The 17,655-nt window shown below is 49.4% G+C and overlaps 1 protein-coding gene and 1 long non-coding RNA gene across 2 annotated transcripts; both read right to left on the bottom strand.

Annotated features, from left to right (window-relative positions):
- Nucleotides 1-1,792: 1,792 nt before the first annotated feature.
- On the bottom strand, nucleotides 1,793-3,977 carry SP9 (Sp9 transcription factor). The gene has a single exon (XM_014784766.2). The coding sequence runs from the start codon at nucleotides 3,947-3,949 to the stop codon at nucleotides 2,561-2,563; it is 1,389 nt and encodes a 462-aa protein (XP_014640252.1). The 5' UTR covers nucleotides 3,950-3,977; the 3' UTR covers nucleotides 1,793-2,560.
- A 7,511-nt stretch (nucleotides 3,978-11,488) lies between these two features.
- On the bottom strand, nucleotides 11,489-12,867 carry LOC147916304 (uncharacterized). The gene is made up of 3 exons (XR_015553110.1): nucleotides 12,653-12,867; nucleotides 11,847-11,983; nucleotides 11,489-11,575 (listed from the first exon to the last, which is right to left on the bottom strand). It is a non-coding gene; the product is annotated as an uncharacterized LOC147916304 (long non-coding RNA).
- Nucleotides 12,868-17,655: the final 4,788 nt, after the last annotated feature.

Here is a 17,655-nt window from a genome sequence, read left to right as displayed (position 1 = left end):
AGAAGCCACGGAACCTCAGGCTGCAGACGACCCTCTGGGGACCTTCGCTCTATGTTGATCACTACTTTGCTACTTGGCTTTTCAGGGCGGAGTTTGCGGGAAAACATTTCGTTGATTGCTAATAACAATAATTTATTTTTTCTTCCCTAAAAATCAAAACCCTCATTCAAGTTCCCAAGACAGACAGTCATAAAAAAAAAAAAATTTCCATCAGGGCTGACTTTTTATTTCCTATTGTGTGGGGAGCCTTTTAGAAATATTTTTATTCTGTAAATATGTACTTGATTTTCTAAATTAACATTTTTTTGAATTGCGAAATTATCTCATTCACCAATTTTCTTTTCATCTCCCCCTCTCTTCTCTCTCTCTTTTAAACTGGGGCTGTTAAGTTGGTGGTCAGAAAGACAAAGAGAGTGAAAATAATTTTCATTTCAATAATTGCCTTCTGGTCAATTTAACTGTGCCTTATTTTGAAAGAGACTGTCTAAATGAGATTCCTGTCCCAAATGTGTTCCCAGGCCTGATCCCAGCCTTTAATTATTCCTGAGTTTTTTTTCTTCAGAATAAGACGCCGCACTGAGTAATCACAAAGAAGTCAGAGAGCATCCTTGAACCTTTTCAGAAGCAGCGCCACTGATATTCAAATAACCTGCGAGGGCCATTTGACTGCGCGGGGACCTAGGCATTTCCAATTCACTATTTGCATAGATCAGCCCTCTTTGAAAAGGAAAGAAGCAGTTGTCTTCCATAACATTAAAAAGCCTAGTTATCAAATCAAGTGCTTAGTTTGGGGGCTTTTAAAACGTTTACATTTTATCTCAGGTTGCCCTTTACCGTTTGACATGCAAATTTGGTGCAGTTAATTTAGACAATTAAAAAGATCTTCAAGGGAGCTTTGTCACGGAGAATATTTGGAGTTTTCCCCGTGGACCAGCTGAGATAAAGTTGGCCAGAACAAATGATGTCTAGGAGATTAATTAGATATTTGATAAGACATGAATCCCTAATAAGGGAATACAAGGCACAGGGGGCTGCTGTGTGCTCTAAGTCAAAATTAATAACATTTAACAAGATTTTCATTTAGGCATGAAATGTCTTTTCCGGGGTATTGACTCTAGCGATTTATTCCCCTGAGTCGCCTCCCAACATAGAGGGCCTTGGGAGCTAAAAGTCTTCTTTTAAAAAAGCTTTCTCCTTTCACAGATTGTTTTCAAATCTCTTTTTAAAAACAAACAAACCCACTGAAGTTTTGTCTGACCCCTCTGGGAGGTGTAGGCACCTCCCCACTTAAAGCTGCCAAAGACCTCTGCTTTTTTTTGAGGTGCTCCAGAGTTTTAAAATGTCACCTTTTGAGAGCTCTCCCATTAAGTAATACAACTACACGTTCTTATAACCCAATTTAATTTACGCTGTTGATATACAAATAAATAATGTTGACCTCTCAAAAACGTATATGTAGTATGGCTTTTATAACTCACATAAACCTTACATTACCTAAAACTAACATTAAGGGATTTTTTTCCCCAACAAAAATAGTTGACCCACATAAAGGTTATTGAGGGGAGAACAGGATTAAAAAAATAGGAAGTGTATTGTTCAGAGTCCTTTAATACCAAAATGAAAATGTGATGTCAAGATTTTTTTCATACAGATAAACGCATTTAATTTCTTTAGATGACCTTAACTTACGTGTTTGTGAGTGAAATGATAACTCAACATTTTAAATATCTTTTACATATATACTGACTTTCACAAAGTGCATCAGAAAATTAAAAAAAAAAACTCCCTGAATTTCAGGAATTCACCAAAAAAAAAAAAAACCTCTATTCGAATGAACATTTACAAGAAAATAAAAGAGAACACAATCTTTTGAACCCTATTTATACAGATGTTATGAAATACAGAGAAACTGTCACTAGACTTCCAGTTTAATTTCTCACCTTAAGCCTTTTTTGATGCTTCCTTTTTTAGGAAAAAAAAGTCTCATTGTAAGTAGATATCAAGCAGGACTTGGAGCATTTTATATATAATATAATCCACACAAAGGGTCTGTTTGTATAGGTCCCGTTTGTTTTCAAATGTTCTGACAGTCCTTTGCCGGGTGGTGGCTTGCTTTTTGAGAAAAGGAAAGAGAATAGTGGAGGGGGTGGTTGGTGGGGGAGGAGGGAGCGTTTCTGTGTATTGCTCTTCGCTCGAGAAGTTTGTGCGAGTGGTATGTATGTGTGCGCGCGCGCGCAAGTGTGCGTGCTTGTGGTTGTAGGTCTCCGGTGCGTGTGTGTGTCTGTGTGTGCAGTTTTTTAAAGTGTTGTTTGTGTCGGAGGATGGTTCGCTTTTGTTCCTGGACCACGCCTTCGATCCCCGTCCGGGCTCGGATGCAGAGGGGGGCTCTCGGCGTGGCCGGCGAGCAGCGTCCCGGGAGCCGGGCGCTGCTCCCCCTCGCGCGGCCCGGGGGCATCTGTGGAGCCCCCGCCCGTCCAGCCCCCGCTCGCTCGCCCTCCGAACCTCTCGCTCGCTCTCGTTGTCTCTATTCGCTCGCTCGCTCGCGCCTCTCGCCCGGCTTCTAGGAGTCGTTGGGGCCAGACGCGGCTTCTTTGCCTCCCGCCGAGGCCGCCGCCGCCGCCGCCGCCGCCGCTGCAGCCGCCCGGGCGGCACTGACGCCAGAGTCGTGCAGGATGAGGTCGGGGGACTCGGAGCGGGGCGTCTCCAGGTTGCTGGCGTCCGTGTCACTGTCGCTGCCCTTTTTGCCCCCGCCGCCCCCGTTGTGCGTCTTAATGTGTTTGCTCAGGTGGTCGCTGCGCATGAAGCGCTTGTTGCACACCGGACAGGCGAAGCGCTTCTCGCCCGTGTGAGTCCGCAGGTGCCGCTGCAGCTCGTCCGAGCGCGTGAAGCGCTTGCCGCAGAAGAGCCAGTTGCACACGAAGGGCCGCTCGCCCGTGTGCCAGCGCAGGTGCGCCTTCAGGTGCGACGTCTTGCCGTACACCTTGCCGCAGCCCGGGATGTGGCAGCTGTGCAGGCCCTTGCGCCGCAGGCTCGCCCCGGCCGGGCCCAGCCGCTCCGCCTCCTGGCAGTTGGGGCAGTCGCAGGTGGCGCGGCCCGAGTAGCGGCGGGCAGAGCGCGCCGAGCTCCCCCCGGCGGCGGCGGCCGCGGCGCCCGAGATCATGGCGCTGGCGGCGGCGGCCGCCACGGCGGCGCTGGAGTCCGAGTAGGAGGGCAGCACCGGCTTGAAGCCGTCCTGGGCCAGCAGGTGCTGGCTGGTGGAGAGCAAGTGCGAGGCGGCGGCGGCCGAGGAGCCGAGGCCCGTGGAGCTGAAGGCCGAGTGCGTGAGCGAGCTGAAGTCGGGGTTATAGGTGCCGAGCTGCGAGTGCAGCGAGGCCTGGGGGGCGCCCGAGTGCAGCGAGCTCTGGAGCCCCCCAGCGGGGTTCTGCACCTCCAGCCACGAGCCGGGGCTGCTGTGCACGTCCCACCACGACGACGCCGCGCCGTTGGTCACCTCGCCCGCCGTCAGCGTCGAGTGGAAGCCGGACTTATACCACGACTCGTAGGGGTGCGCCATGCCCACGCGCGGGTACAGGCCGTCGGCCGCCGTCGTGTGCACCTTGGAGATGAAGGCCGACTGGCCGCCCGCCTCCTGCGGGGACACCCCGGCCGCCGCCGCCGCGGCCGCCGCCGAGTTGGAGAAGAGGCCGCCGTAGTCGCTGCTGAAAGCGGACGACGTGGGGGACGTGGAGGCCAGGCAGAAGGCGCTGTTGGCTGCGCCCGAGCCGCCCGCCAGGCCGCCCGAGCCGCGGCCGCCGGTGGCCACCGCGAAGCCCGAGAGGCTGGAGCCGAGATTGCAGCTGGACGAGGAGCGCTTCCAGGGGTGGAAGCCGCCCTTGGCGAAGGCGCTCGACTCCGGCAGCGTCGTCAGCGGGCTCGTGTTGCCGATCTTGTTGCAGGTCGCCGCCAGCATGGCCAACGGGGTCGTTCCGAAGCGCGGCTCTTCCTAGAGTGGGTGGGGTGGGGGAGGGAGCAAGGAGGAGGAGGGCAGGAAGAAGTGGGAGGAAGACACAAAGTGCACCCGTGAGCAGCCTCGTCCCCCCGCGGCTGCCCCCGGGGGGTCGTGGCTCCCCGGCCCGCGCCTCCTCCCCGCGCTCTCCCCGAGGATGCGCCGAGCCCCGCGCGGGGCAGAGGCGATCGCAAGTGCGCTGAGGGTCCTGGCGCCGGAAAGTTGTTCTTCAGTGGGGCTACAAATCAAAGATGCCGCGTTTCTCCCCGCCTCAGTCGCTGCAACCCTTGCCCAGAACCGGACTCGGGTTGCTCGCCTTCCGCTCGCCGTAAGCCCGCTCCTCTCACAGAAGCCCCCCAGCCGCCCTTCGGGGTGAAGCACGGAGGTAAACATCGACAATAAACACCGGGTGAGGGCGGAGACGGCCGAAGCAGCGGCCCAGGGGCAGGGGAAACTTGAGGGCACTCCTTTCAAGGGTGGCTACGACTTCACTCTCTGCCTTTTTAATAGAAAACGTTTTTAATGTTTACACACACATAACACAAGTAACCCGATTATGAAAACCAGAATCCGCGGAAAAGAGAACCAGAGATGGATTTCAAAGTCACAGGCGAGCTGGGGAGCCACAGAAGTGTGAATGTTTGTTAACGTGACTACATGGACTGCAAAACGATTAAGGCTGTTTTCTGGAAACACCACTGTCGCGTAATTGCAACAATCCCCGAAGCAAGGGGGGACGGGGTATAAAAGCGCGAGAGGAAGAAAAGAAACCTCTAGGTTTTCTTTAAAACCAAATAAAAAAGGACTTGCTTAACAAATCATTTTCTTACAAAGGCATCTCCTAGGTTCCAATAACTTGGAAAGAATAAGTCCCAGAAATGTGGAAAGTGCTAAAAGCTGAAGCTGCAGTCCGGCAGCAACAGTTTCTCCGGAGCCGCGGAGCCGGAGAGACCGTAACGAAAAATTACTTCAGTTAAAACAAGCAAATGCGTTGCCGCACTTCTGACTTACCCCGAGTATAGACGTGGCCATAGCAGGTCCCTCGGCTGCGCGGCGGGGCCGGGAGCGGGGCTGAGCCTGGCGGCTGCTCGGGAAAGCTGCTCGGGTCGCGCGCGGCTCCCGCGTCCCCGAGCCAGCGCCGAGCGGACTCCGGGCTCCCGCCGGCTAAACTCAGCCTAAGTGCGGGGAGCACCCGCTTTGAAGTGCCGCTGGCTGCGCCTCTCGCCCAATGAGGGCGCAGGCAGAGCAGACGGGAGCTGCCCCGCAGCCAATCAGACGCGCCGAGGGGCCAGAGCCCGGGCTCCCGGCGCGTGCCAGTCAAGGCGGCTAGCGAGGTAGGGGGGTCGCGGGCTAGGGACCGAAGAAATTACAGTGCAATTAAAAATTTACACGCACGTGCACCGAGCCAGGTTTAAGTACCGTTGAGACCGAGCCACAAGCCCCCCGAACCACCCCGAGATAATGCAAGTTAGGACCCACAGTCCTACTCCACTGTCCACTTTGTGGGAAGGGAGGCAGGAGGGGAGGGGGCGCGGAGGTGGAGGCCGCACTAGCAAGGCCCAAGTGGAGACGGAAATGTCAACGATCACTTTGTGTGCCCAGGCTTTCGCCTGCGGAGCACAGCTTCAGCTGGAATCCATCCTTTTCGATCGAGATTTTATCATTGTCTGTCGTCTTCTACTCAATTCCTTATTTCCACTGGATTCAGTTTTACTCTCAGAGTCGCATTGAGGAGAGGGCGCAAAGGGACAGCTCCTCCGAGAGGAGAAATAGGCCTCTCCGTCCAAGTTTATACCCTCAGACTTGTTGGGAGGGCCTGGAGCCTGCTGCATCTCGCCATTTCCTCTAGCGGTCTAAGGGACTTCCTAATTGTCGCTCTGGCCTCTGACCCGGAGGGTAATACAAGTGCCACTCACACCAGAAGCTTCTGGCGGTAATTGAGGGCACCTTTTGTACCGTTTCGCTAGCGCCTAGATACCAGGTTAACCCAGTTGTCAAATGTGACTAAACAGTGGGACGTGCTGATTATCTGCCGGGTTTCGCTGGGGGCTGGCGTGGAGGTGGGAGGCATCAGCCCATACAACACGCTGCACGAAGCCGCTTATTTTCACATTGTAACAACTTTGGAAACAGAGACCGGCTCGAGCCGCGTCCGCCCCCACCGCCACCCCCGCTGAAGCTGCAGCTTGCTCGGCTGTTTGTTTAACCCGGTGAAGATTTGCATGTCACGTTTCAGCCTGGAGTCGAGTTTACTTGCCCCAGCTCCAACCCGTTCCCACTCCAGACCGCCCGGGCCTAGATGCTCCTCTACAGGGCAAGGGCGCCCTGTTAAGAGGTGGGCTCACCCCTGTCGCCCTGCTTTCGTGGACGCGCTCAATGAGCCTCTTTCGGGGACCTCCGCCCCCGAGTGCGGGGGAGGAGGCCACACGTGGGCGCCTGCATATTTTGCACGCTGGAAACATCCTGAAGTCCTCTCCGGATCTTGTCGGTGTGAAAAGAGGTGTCCTCAGACAGATAACGCGTCCTGAAGTCCTTCAGCAACCATTGAGCTATTTGTTTTTCTTCTTTCTGGGTCTTGCTTTCTCTTTCTTCTTCAGAGCAGCCAGGAGCTGCTTTTGAACCAGAATTACCAGCGCCCTCGGGCAGACCTGGGTACTGGTTTTAATGTACCACATTCCCCTCCAAACCCACATCCTGTTTTATAAAAGACATTTTTAACCACGAACCCCAAATGCTTGGGTGTAAAAGACGAGTTGTTGCGGAGGGGGAGCAAGTGATGGGGACGTGGAACTGTACCCCCAGTATTTTCTCTCCTCTTTTGCAATATCTCTTGGCCCAAAAGTGCGACCACCGTGGCTCTTCGCACGGCCCTAAGATGGAGCCTGCGTGCATCCTGGTACACTCCGTGGGTGGGGAGGGCTACATGAATTGTTTTCTTTGCTTTTCGTTAGGATACATTTGCTCAGAATGCTTTTTCCTCCTCTTTGGTTTAAAGAGGCGAAAGCATCGAGGAAATTGTGACAGAGCAAGAGGAAGGAGAGAAGAGGAGAGAATGAGAAGACCCGCGAGGCTATAATATAGCGCTGAGCCCTGGGGGATTGTGGTGGAAACCGGCGAGGGTAGTGGGGGAAGGTGTGAAAAGCCCCGGGGGGACGCGGGGTGGAGGGTTGAGAGGGACTCCTGGCAGCCTGGAAGAGCCAGAAAGCCCGGCAAGGGGACCCGGGAGCGGTTCCCAACAGGTGACTTCTGCCCTGAAAGGGGAGACTGGTGCTCGGCTTCCTGTAGAGTCTCTGCGTCGATTTACTAATAGAGGGATTGTAAAGTGGCAGCGAGGCGTTTCCGACTCACCCAGCGCAGCCCGGGGAGGAGAAGCGCGAAGGTTTCCCCCTTCCACCTCCTCCCCCACCCCCAACACACCCTCTCCTTAAGGAAACCTGACAAAGTCATAAATAAGACAATCCGAAAAGCCACTTAGCATTGGTGACATTTTCAAGTCAACCATTTAAAACAGTTCACGCTGGCACCTCGGGCTCCGGGAGCCCTGGTTCCTTCCTCTTCTCCTCGTCCTCCTCCCCTCCCCTCCCCTCCCCTCCCCTCCCCTCCCCTCCCCCTCCTGCCGTTTCAATGTGGTTCCAGCTGTCAGACTCTCTACGTGGGCTCTGGGATATTCCTTTAGATACACGCGTCCGGATCACAATAAAAGTTCGGGAAATCTTCCAAACGAACGCAGGCAGACACCTCGGCCACTTCAACTCTAAGGTGGGGCCCTCAGGAAATCTTTGGGAAGAAGTCCAGTTTTTGTGTGTGTGTGTGTGTGTGTGTGACAGATTTTTTTCATCCTCTAAAAAATCTAGTTTTTAAACAAAGATCAATATGTTATGCTAAAGTGTTGAGCTGACTGTTAAAACATTTGGGGAAATAATGACAATGTAACAAAGGCCTGGTTTGGAGTGAATCATCACCCTTTTTAAAAGTTAAAGCAATTTTCAGGAGAATAGCTTTCAGCAAACGCTTTACATTATTCAAAACGGCCAAATAATGCTCTATTATAGCGCCTGAATGCTGCCAGTCAGCCCCTAAGTGCAATTTGTGCAAAGGCCCCGGTGCCTTATCTCCACTTCTTTATAAAGAGGTGAATATAAAACAATTTCTTCCAAACCCAGACAGAGAGCACGAAAATTGCTTCCCTTTCTGCAATCAGGGCAATTTAACTGGAGTGCAATTAGCACTATTAAATGTCGATTCTGCATAAACAAATCTGACTGAGCAGTGAAAGTGGGGTGAGAACCTCATATACACTGAAACTGATTTTTTAAAATTATGTATCCAGGTCCTTTACAATTGATTCGTGACGTTTTCATCTTGGAATATATTTACATCGTAAATACACTATGGTTAAATCGACCGAATTTTTTTGCAAAAAATTTCAATAGGAATTCTAATAAAGAAGAATAGGGTAATTAAAGGGAAGAGTTCACTTTCTTTGAACAAATATTCTTTCCCTCATCTTGCCTCTCCGGAGAGCTTTGATCTGTGCAACTGCTAAAGTTGCTGCGTTTAGGAGGCAAAGCCGGGGAAACAATTCCGTCATTAGCCCTGATCCGAAGCATTGGATCTCCTATGCCACATGAAAAAATGCTTCTGCCCGATGCACAGGAAGCAGGGTGGGGAGGGGGACGAGAGGTTATCTTCCGAATAACTCGAAATATTAGGTGGCCGCCCAGTCGTCCGGGGACTTTGATGACCAGTCGCAGAGTTGGCAGCGGAGTATACAGCACCGGGGTGGGGTGAGGTGGAGTTGAGGAGACTTGGGGCTGTGGGCGGGAGGAGAGGCATTGGGGCGAGGAGGAACCCAAGGTTCTTGCCTGGGCCCTGAGGGATGCTGCCAAAGCCGCACCAGAACCGGGATGCCCGGGGGTGAGGAGAGGGAAGAGGGAAGAGAGAGGAGCCGGTAAAAAGCATTTATCTGACCTGTCCTCCCACCCGCCTTTATTTATTTATTTGCTAAGCCACAGTGCTTCCCTTTTGAATCATTTGTGCAATTAATTATGCTTTTCATTTGCATGATCTACGCTAGAGCAGTGATTATCAGGTCAGCACCGTGTGGGAGTTGGGAAGATACATTAATAACTTGAGTTAAAAAAAAAAAAAAAGCTGCCCTTGTGTACCATAGTCGCCTGCCATGAACAAGGGTGAAGGAAGTCCTTACGGACCGTACTGCCTGTTGAGTGCAGTGAATCCTTTCCACAGCTGGAGTTTGTCAGTTGTGGGTGCAAACGAAATGCAGCTTTTGATGAGAAGCGAATCTTTTGTGGTTAACACATATTCATATTTTTAAAAGCACCACACTTGAGATCAAATGGATAGACAAAATTAGTTGAAAATTGAGAAACTCTCCCACAATTTCTGTTGAGCTTTCTTTTAATATTTGTTCTATAACGCCCTCATTCCAGCCCAACCCATGCAAATAAAAGAGCCAGGAAGGATCAATAGGCCAAGAGAACTTTTATCTTCATCTTTTCTCTATCTCAGAAGTGTGACTGCTATTTAGAGGTGGCAGGAGATGCAAATCCTTCTTGTCTGTAAGGTCCACTGGAGAAACTGAAAACCCCTAGTCTAGTAAGTACACTCCAAACCTTTGCTAAACAACTAATTTTCTGCTACTAGGTGTATCGGGGCCATATATTTCAAGCCTGCCTTGATCTGTTTATCTGAGCCAAAAATGCATTAACAATTAAAGGAAAGACTGGTGTGTCAAAGGAAGGAAGGTGACTGTAGTCTCTGTGATGATTTTAATGACTGCAATTATTGGAAGATTATTCAACAAGCATCATAGATTTGTTTACTGCATTACTCGGAAACTATGGGGGGCCTATTCGGGTTGGGGTTTTTACCTCCCTCCCTCCCTTACCAACTACCACAGACGGGTCTTAGACCTAAGAAAATGTGGCACTCACTATTGGCTTTCTTCTTTTTTAGAGCCTTTCTACCAAAATGAAGCACATTCGTGTCTCAGCCAACTCTAATGGAACCATCTCTGGAGACATGAAAGCAATCTTTTCACATAGCCCTTGAACTAATTTCAAAAAAGGATTCTGGTCATTAGTGGGCTTCTCCCAGCGAGGGTACCAGTTTCCTCAGTTTTTACCCTTTCATAGGCAGCCTTTGAGGAGACTTCCAACTCTTCCTCCCCCATCTAGGACTTGGAGGAGGCACAACTGCAAGATGTTAAACAGGAGTTTAGGGTATCTCCAGGACTCCACATTGGAGAAAGTTTGGCTTTTTCTTCCTTCCTTTTAACATGCCCCTCCCCCCATATTATTCCCTATCGCAACTCCTGATGTTGCCCTCTTAGAAACAAGTAAATAAAAAGAAAAGGCATAACCAAGAGCATACCGGTTTGTGGATAAGGAAGTTTTTACTGTACATACAGACACAAGGGATGCAAATAAGGAAGGTTTCTTGTCTGATATAAACAAAACCATCATCAGTCTACAATAACCAATAAATCAAGGCCTGTGCTTTGCTCACTAGTGAATTACCGATTTGGAAGTGAGATTTGAAAAGGGGGAAAAAAAAAAAACAATAGCAACTATCCCCAGTAAGCCCCCTCACATCCCTGCCCTGAGGCCTTGAGACTACAAAGCCCTGGTCATCTTGGTGCTCTTCCTGGGTCTGTAATCACCCAGGCTCAAGATTAAGGTGGATTTTGGCTGGAATCAAGAACCTTCTCTATTCAAACAGGAGCCTGCAGAACTCAGCAAGTCACAATTAGGAACTTATTACAAGCCATTAGATTGATCAATGTACCTTAAACAATGCAAATGATTTATATGGCTGATTTATATGCGGAAGAAAAAGAAGAGGGTGGGGGAGGATACCGAGGACGACTCCGTATCCTTTACATCCTTTGCACTGTTCTGGAGAAGACCTGGGCCCAGCCTCTGTTCCTCACTGCTTAGAACCACCAGAGCGATTTATTTGGAAAACTTTTCAAGCAAAGACACAGGCTCACCTGACTCGCCCGGTGGGTGGCGAGATGCACATTCTTTGCCCCTTTCTCTTCTTTCTAAGGAAGAGCTTAGAAAGACCAAGGCCGGGAGGAGCGGCCAGGGGTCACAGGACGCCACACCCCTAGCAGAGGACACCGCCTGGAGCGAACCCAGCTGCCTCCTCTCCCCGGGTCTGTCCGCGGAGAGAAGGAGGATGACTTACATATTTGTGTAACGGAGTGCTGGAAAGCTATGTGGCCTCCTAATTACGGCAGGAACACAGAGCCATTAGCCCTTGAAGTTTCAGGCGCGACTCGGGGAGGAGCGGCGACCCAGCTCCCGGCTTGCACAAGACACGGGCGGGGGGAGGCGGGAGGGGACTCCGCGGAAAGGAACTCCTCTCTAGGGTCGACTATTTCAGCTAATCTATCCGGCGAAGACAAAATTACAACAGAGCTGCAGCGATCAAAGCTGGCCCCCGCCCCCCGCTCCTCCCGCCCTCCTTCCCGGCCCAAAGTCTGTTTGTAGTTGTCTTCTCTACTACAGACGCTCTTCGGTCTTCTCACGACAAGGAAATTCTTGCCAGTTTTTCCAGAACCTGCAAGGAGAGAATAGACGCACTTCACACTTCCCAGAGGAGAATTCCCTTTGTCTTATCTCCCCCTCCCCCAGTCCGCCATCAGCTCTGAAGTGGGGGAGGCAGCAGGCCGAAAGACCCTGGGCGCGGAGGGGGGGCCGTTGTAACAGAACCCCACGTCCAACTCTGCCCCTGCTGGTCCCTCCTCTTTCTCCTCCCTCTTCTTCTCTTTCCCAGCCTTCTCCTCCCCTCCTTTCTCCCTCCCTGCTTCCAATCCCCCAGATCCTCTTACCACTCAAGTTCTCTCCCGGGCTCCCGCGCCCAGAGCCTGGGCAGGCGCTGTTTACCTCCCGGCCTTAGTGGTTTGGCGGGAAAAAGCTTCGTCCTGGCTTGTTCGGGGGTGTCTGGGACAAATCCTTTTGTTTGTGTCTAAATGTGGAATGGGAAGCATTCTGGGTTGATAATGGGGCGCAGGGGGAAGAGAGAAAAAGCAGAGAAACCATATGCATTGGGAGAGTTGCTACTGGTGTCTTTTGCAGCCGGTATGCAACGGGGAGCCCAGGGTTTGGAAACTCTCCCAGGTGGATCTTGATTTCACACACACACACACCACTCCCCCCTGCCCCCCACCAACTGTTCTCATCTGTCCTTTATTACCCCATATCTCACTCTCCTGAGTTCTCTGAGTTAGTACCTATCAGTCCCCCTTCCTAGGACTTGTTTTCAGGGCCCTACAAGGTCAAGGAGAGGCTGAAAAAGAAGGTCAGTTGTAAGATTCCCACCAAGGACCCAGGCACTCCTGTGACATCCCCGGGAACAGGCCTGTCCTGAGTCAACACTTCCGTGCTTTCTGGATTTCAGCCACTCTAGAGTCCAACCCTGCGCGAGATAGCCTTTCTTATCACACCCACCTATGGATGTCACACCCACATCCATCGCAAGGCTAGACTGACACCTCCACCCTGACTCGCTTCTCAAAGTGTCGGATATACACAGGGGCAGAGGGAGACTCCGCACACTTTAGATACGTGCGCCTCTCCTTGTCCCCCCTCCCGCTGCCGCATGCAGCATGCACATCGATGACACAGACATACTTACTCGGGCACGCGCCAGCGGCGTCCACCCTCCTTCCCAGCCAGGGAGCAGCAGGCGAGACGGCCTTGAGGCAGGTGACATCGCCGCCGAGAGACGGGCTCCGCGCTCCAGATGCCACCCTGGCAGCCGGGATGTTCAGGTCCCCCAAAGCCAGCTATGGGCCTCCCTGACCGCGTGGCCGGCGACCTTGCTGCGTCTGGGCCTCGCCTCTGCCTCCTGCCGCGCTCCCTGCGCCACCTCCTGCTCCGCACCTCCGCCGCCGCAACCCCCCGAGCACTCGTCTCCGGGAAGCCTGCCGCCTGCCCGCCTTCCATAGGCTCGGTTACATCTGGGATGCATTGCCCCTTAATTGTCAACCCCATTATTGTGATCAAGTGAACGTTGCTAATCTCTACATTTATTGTTTAGGTAAATAGAGGCTGCGTTTAATCAATACTCGGGGCCCCAGCCCTCGCAGCGCCAAGTAACTTAAGTCAACGGTGAAGATTTTCAGCGTGTGCGTAATTATAGAACAAGCGGAATATGCACTCCAGCCTAATCCCACTTCTCTTCTACGACCAAGGGGAGCCGGAGGAGGGAACAGGAGGAATCTCCCCCCTCCAAGGGATTGAGGGCCGGCTCCTTCCCAGGAAGAAAAGGACTTGGTGGCTGTGACCCCGCGAGCCTGGCGCGAGGGCAGGAGGCTGGACTAGGGACCGCCCTGATTTCGAGCGGCTAAATCCCGCGCCCGTCGCTGTCTCCCTGCGGGCTTCTGGACCCCTCCCCTCCAGATATGCCGCAGTGAAGAGGGTGGTTCCCCACTTGGCAGGTCCCGACCAGGCGGGAAGGCTGGGGCGGGGCCCTGGGAGGCGGGTCGTCGGGTGCTCCCAATGCCCAGGCCTCCTGAAGCTGGCTCCCTCTTCCCCTCCGGCTGCTTGGAGCTGCCGGGTTTCCTGCCCCGCTGGAACTCCCGAGAATGCCACGCTTGGGCGCGCAAAGCTCGGGTTATTTGCGCTTCTTCTTAAATAGCTATTGTTTCCTAATTAAGAGGACCTTAGCCCAACGCTAGGGAGAGAATCTGGAATCGTAGCTAGGGAAGAGCAGGCCTGGGGAGGTGGGCAGTCCGCTCCGGGGAGGCGTGGTGTCGGCTCCTTACAGCAGCTTGGCTGCTGAAGTGGCCTTAGAGTGAGGGCCTCTGGGCTTGGCAGGGAAAGGGTTAGCTGGGAATCCTCCCGGTGGCTGCTGAAAGAACTCGACCCCTCCCGACGCCCTGGAGTGGGGCCCAGGAGGCTGACCCTCCTGTTTGAGCACTAACACTTTCTCCTGGGACTTTCTCCTGGGACTTTGTCACTGGGACTTGCTGTTTCTCCCGGTGACTGTTTCTCCGCTCCATTCCCGGGAATGTGCGATATAAACAACCAATAACTCCGGTTGTAATCGGATACCGTCTTGCGTGGAATTGTCCCTCTTTAAACAAGCTGGATTCTAAAGTCAACTGATCATTTGCAAGTTTAGGGTGTCAGCGCAACCACCGAACTAAATTACAGGTAGAACTTGAATTAGGGCCCACGGTATTGGATGGTAGCTGGCTGTTTTTAATTTTTGGAATTGAACAGTTCTCATATAAGGTATCTCTCTCTGCTTTCTCTTTCCCTTAAAAGTTGAATAGCATTTAGAACAGGAGGAAAATTAAACACAAATGTCGGTGCAATCCTGAAGTCCTTTTTCTTATTACTTCTTCCTGAGCCACCCCTTTGCCAGCCCGAAGCTCCCCCCGAAGCGTGTGGGTCTCCTTATCAGATACGCAGATCTTTTATCACTCTGCTGCAAACCAGCGCTACCATTCAGTGAACAGGACAGATAATTAGGGTTTCAGACTTTTGATTGGGGATGTCAACTTAACTTTTTCTGGATTGTGGTTGTTTTTAATCCAGGACAAGGAAGTGAGGCAAGGGGCTGGTGGCCAGGGCTTCTGGGTGAGAACAAACCCTTTGAGGCTCTCAGGAGCTGGGTGTGAGTCAAGGTCCACCCTGAATGCTGTGATCTTGGGCAGGCCAAGAAACTGTTTACTCCTCTCTAAAATGAAGCTAATAATTTTGACTTCAAAGGTTATACAAGTTAAATAAAACTATATAGGGAAAGTCCTAGCAATGTGCTCAATACTTATTAATAATTGCCTTCCATTTTCCACTGAAATAGCATTCCCAGTTAAAATTTGCTGTGGAATTAAAGGCAAAATCAACAGCTCATATAAAACAGAATTTTAGTATGTGTGTGTATGTGTATGTGTGTAAAGCCTAGTACAGGTGTGTGTACGAGATGTGTGTGGGCCTGGTGCAAAATCAGGTTGGATGAGGATGAATGCAATGACAACTAGCAGCTGCCTGTTTTGGAAGGCGTGAGGCTGGCTGCTCCAATCAGCAGCACATCTCATGGTCTGGCTTTCACAGGTCTGTGCATGGGAAAAAGGAGGTGTTGTCTCTAATAATAATAGCTAACATTTATTGAGCACTTATTAAATGCCAGGAACTCTGCCAAGTGCTTTACAAATAGCATCTCATTTAATCCATATGATACTCTTATCAGGTAAGTATTATTGATATCTCTCTTTTTAAACTTTTGTTATGGAAAATCTCAAATATATATTTAAAAGTAGAGAGAATGCGATAACGAACCCCTCTATGTCCATCACCCAGCATCAACAATTGTCAGCTCATAGCCAAACTTGTTTAACCTCTACCCATCCATTTCTCCCTCCCTTATTTTGAAGCAAATTTCAGACATTGTATCTGTAAATATTCCAGTATAAATAAAAATATCGAAAGATGATGTGTTAAAAAAAAAACCCAAAACCATGTTATAATCATACCTAAGCACATTTGAAATAATTCCTTAATATTATCAAACATCTAATCAGTGTTCAAATCTCCCTCGTTGTCTCATAAATGATTTTTTTACAATTGGCTTTTTTTTTCCAAATCAGATCTAAGCAATATCCACATATTTAGTCTCTCAAGTCTGTTTTAATCTATAGGTGTCTCTCCTTCTTTTTCTTTCCTTATAATTTATTTATTGAAGTAACCAAGTCATTTGTCCTGATAGCCTTTTTATAAATTAAGAAACAGGCTCAGAGAGGTTAAAGGAATTTAACACGAGATCGAAAAGGAATTCAGTCCTAGCTATGTCTGACTCCGGAGTCCAAGCGCCTAATGGCTTTATTATATTCCCTTTAAATCAAGTGATGAAAAGCAAGACACAGGAAAAACACAATCACCCATAAAAGATTTCAGAACATGCATGACTCCCCCAAGTAACCAGTTCCTTTAGCAAGTGCCCACAGAAAACTGTTCACCTCAAACCCAGGCAGGGTTTGAAATGTGGGAACAGAAATTGAAAACAGGATAACCCAGTATCCTCCTTATGTTTTGAATTTGACTAAATAATTCCTGCATGCAAATATATCTATATAACATGGTGAAGGGATTTTTATTTCCAACAAATATTTAGCAAAGCAAAAACATTTCTTAAACGAATCTACCAGTTTCCTTTTTCTCTCTTCTTCTCCTTTATTTTCCTCTTTTCTCTGTTCTCTATAGCTAGATAAGGAGAAAACATCTCTTTTAAGTAGTTATTTTAAAATACCAGTCAAATTAACAATTTAGTAGTTTGATATGTGATATCTAGCTTTTGTTACAGTAGTTTTGAAACCACAGTTACCCTAGCAACTGAATACATTTTTTTCTTCTAAAAAATTTTAGCTGTCTGGAGGAGAAAAAAAGAAAAAGAAAACTTCTTGCCAGAATTTTCCCATAATAGCTTCCATTAACTGCAATGACTTCTATTGGAGAGGCCAGCACTGCTGTCTCCTGCTGTCACCAGTCATTCACTGATCTAGCAGATGTTTTGTTTGATAAGGCCAATTTGAGCTTTATAAAACATTTATTTTTTCACCTCCAAGAAGCAAATACCAGTAAGGATGGGATTCAGCGTCTATCACTGGATACCATACAAGAGCCTCAACCTGCCAGTGGAGCTTCTAGGTGAGAAGAAACACTGAAACAAACCTAAAGCCTTCATTTATTTTTTAGAAAAAGAAGAAAAAGGGGGATGTTTAAAGGGCATTAGATCAGTCCCTACAGACTTAGCAAGTGGAAAAAGTGAGTAGAAAGCCAATAGTCTACTACGGAATCTTTCTGGAAACACCTGGTAGGTGTGCAGTTGCCGATGAGGGTAATGCTGCTAGTTACTGAGATAAGGGAATAAGAGAGGAGGTGATGCACATTGGGTTGAGTTTTATAGATTTGATAAACCATGTGTTACCATTTCAAGGAGGTGAAGTAGAGAAGACTCAGCAAGGGAAAAAGGTGTGCAATAGGGCTTTTTGGAGCAACTAGACTCTGAGCATTTGTGAGAATAGTCACTTGCTTCTGAATAAAATTCTCCTCACAATCATGCTCCTAATGCACATAGCTCTAAATTCGTCTTCTTTACAAAAAAACCCCACAAAAAACTGATTTTATAAAATTACAAGTATCCAAATCCTTTCTCATGAATAGAAGGAAGGTTGGTTTCAAGACCTGGGGCTATGGTGTAGGTAAATCAAAAGGTAGCAAAGAAGTGCTGGGTGGTTCTGCTCCTGGTGGTAAAAATGTTTCCCTTTATGAGTCTCCTGGGGGATTGTTTATTTTGTATTTCTGCGGAACACTTAAAAAAAATTCTGGGAATTCTGGTACAGGAAGTCCTCCATTGCAATATGATGGCTCAACAAAACGAAAGTTCCAGTCCTTCAGTTTTATTTTGGATTGCCCTACCTAGATAAAATACTTTGATTTGAGGAATTACATTTTGAGCCAGAGTGAGAACTAAAAAAAAGAGAGAATGTCAATTCTATTTGCAGAAAATGTAATTTCTCTATAGTAAACTCACTCTGAATAACAAAAACTTTTTTTTGCAAATATGTGCACATTCCTCTTAAGTCGAAATAAATAAAAAAAGAGCAGAACCAGCAATATGAGTTAGGGCTTTTT

The sequence above is a fragment of the Ceratotherium simum genome, chromosome 9 (genome assembly GCF_057802395.1).
Source record: "Ceratotherium simum simum isolate JZ-2026a chromosome 9, ASM5780239v1, whole genome shotgun sequence".
Lineage (NCBI taxonomy): Eukaryota > Metazoa > Chordata > Mammalia > Perissodactyla > Rhinocerotidae > Ceratotherium > Ceratotherium simum.
This window is presented reverse-complemented; position numbering and strand designations above follow the sequence as displayed.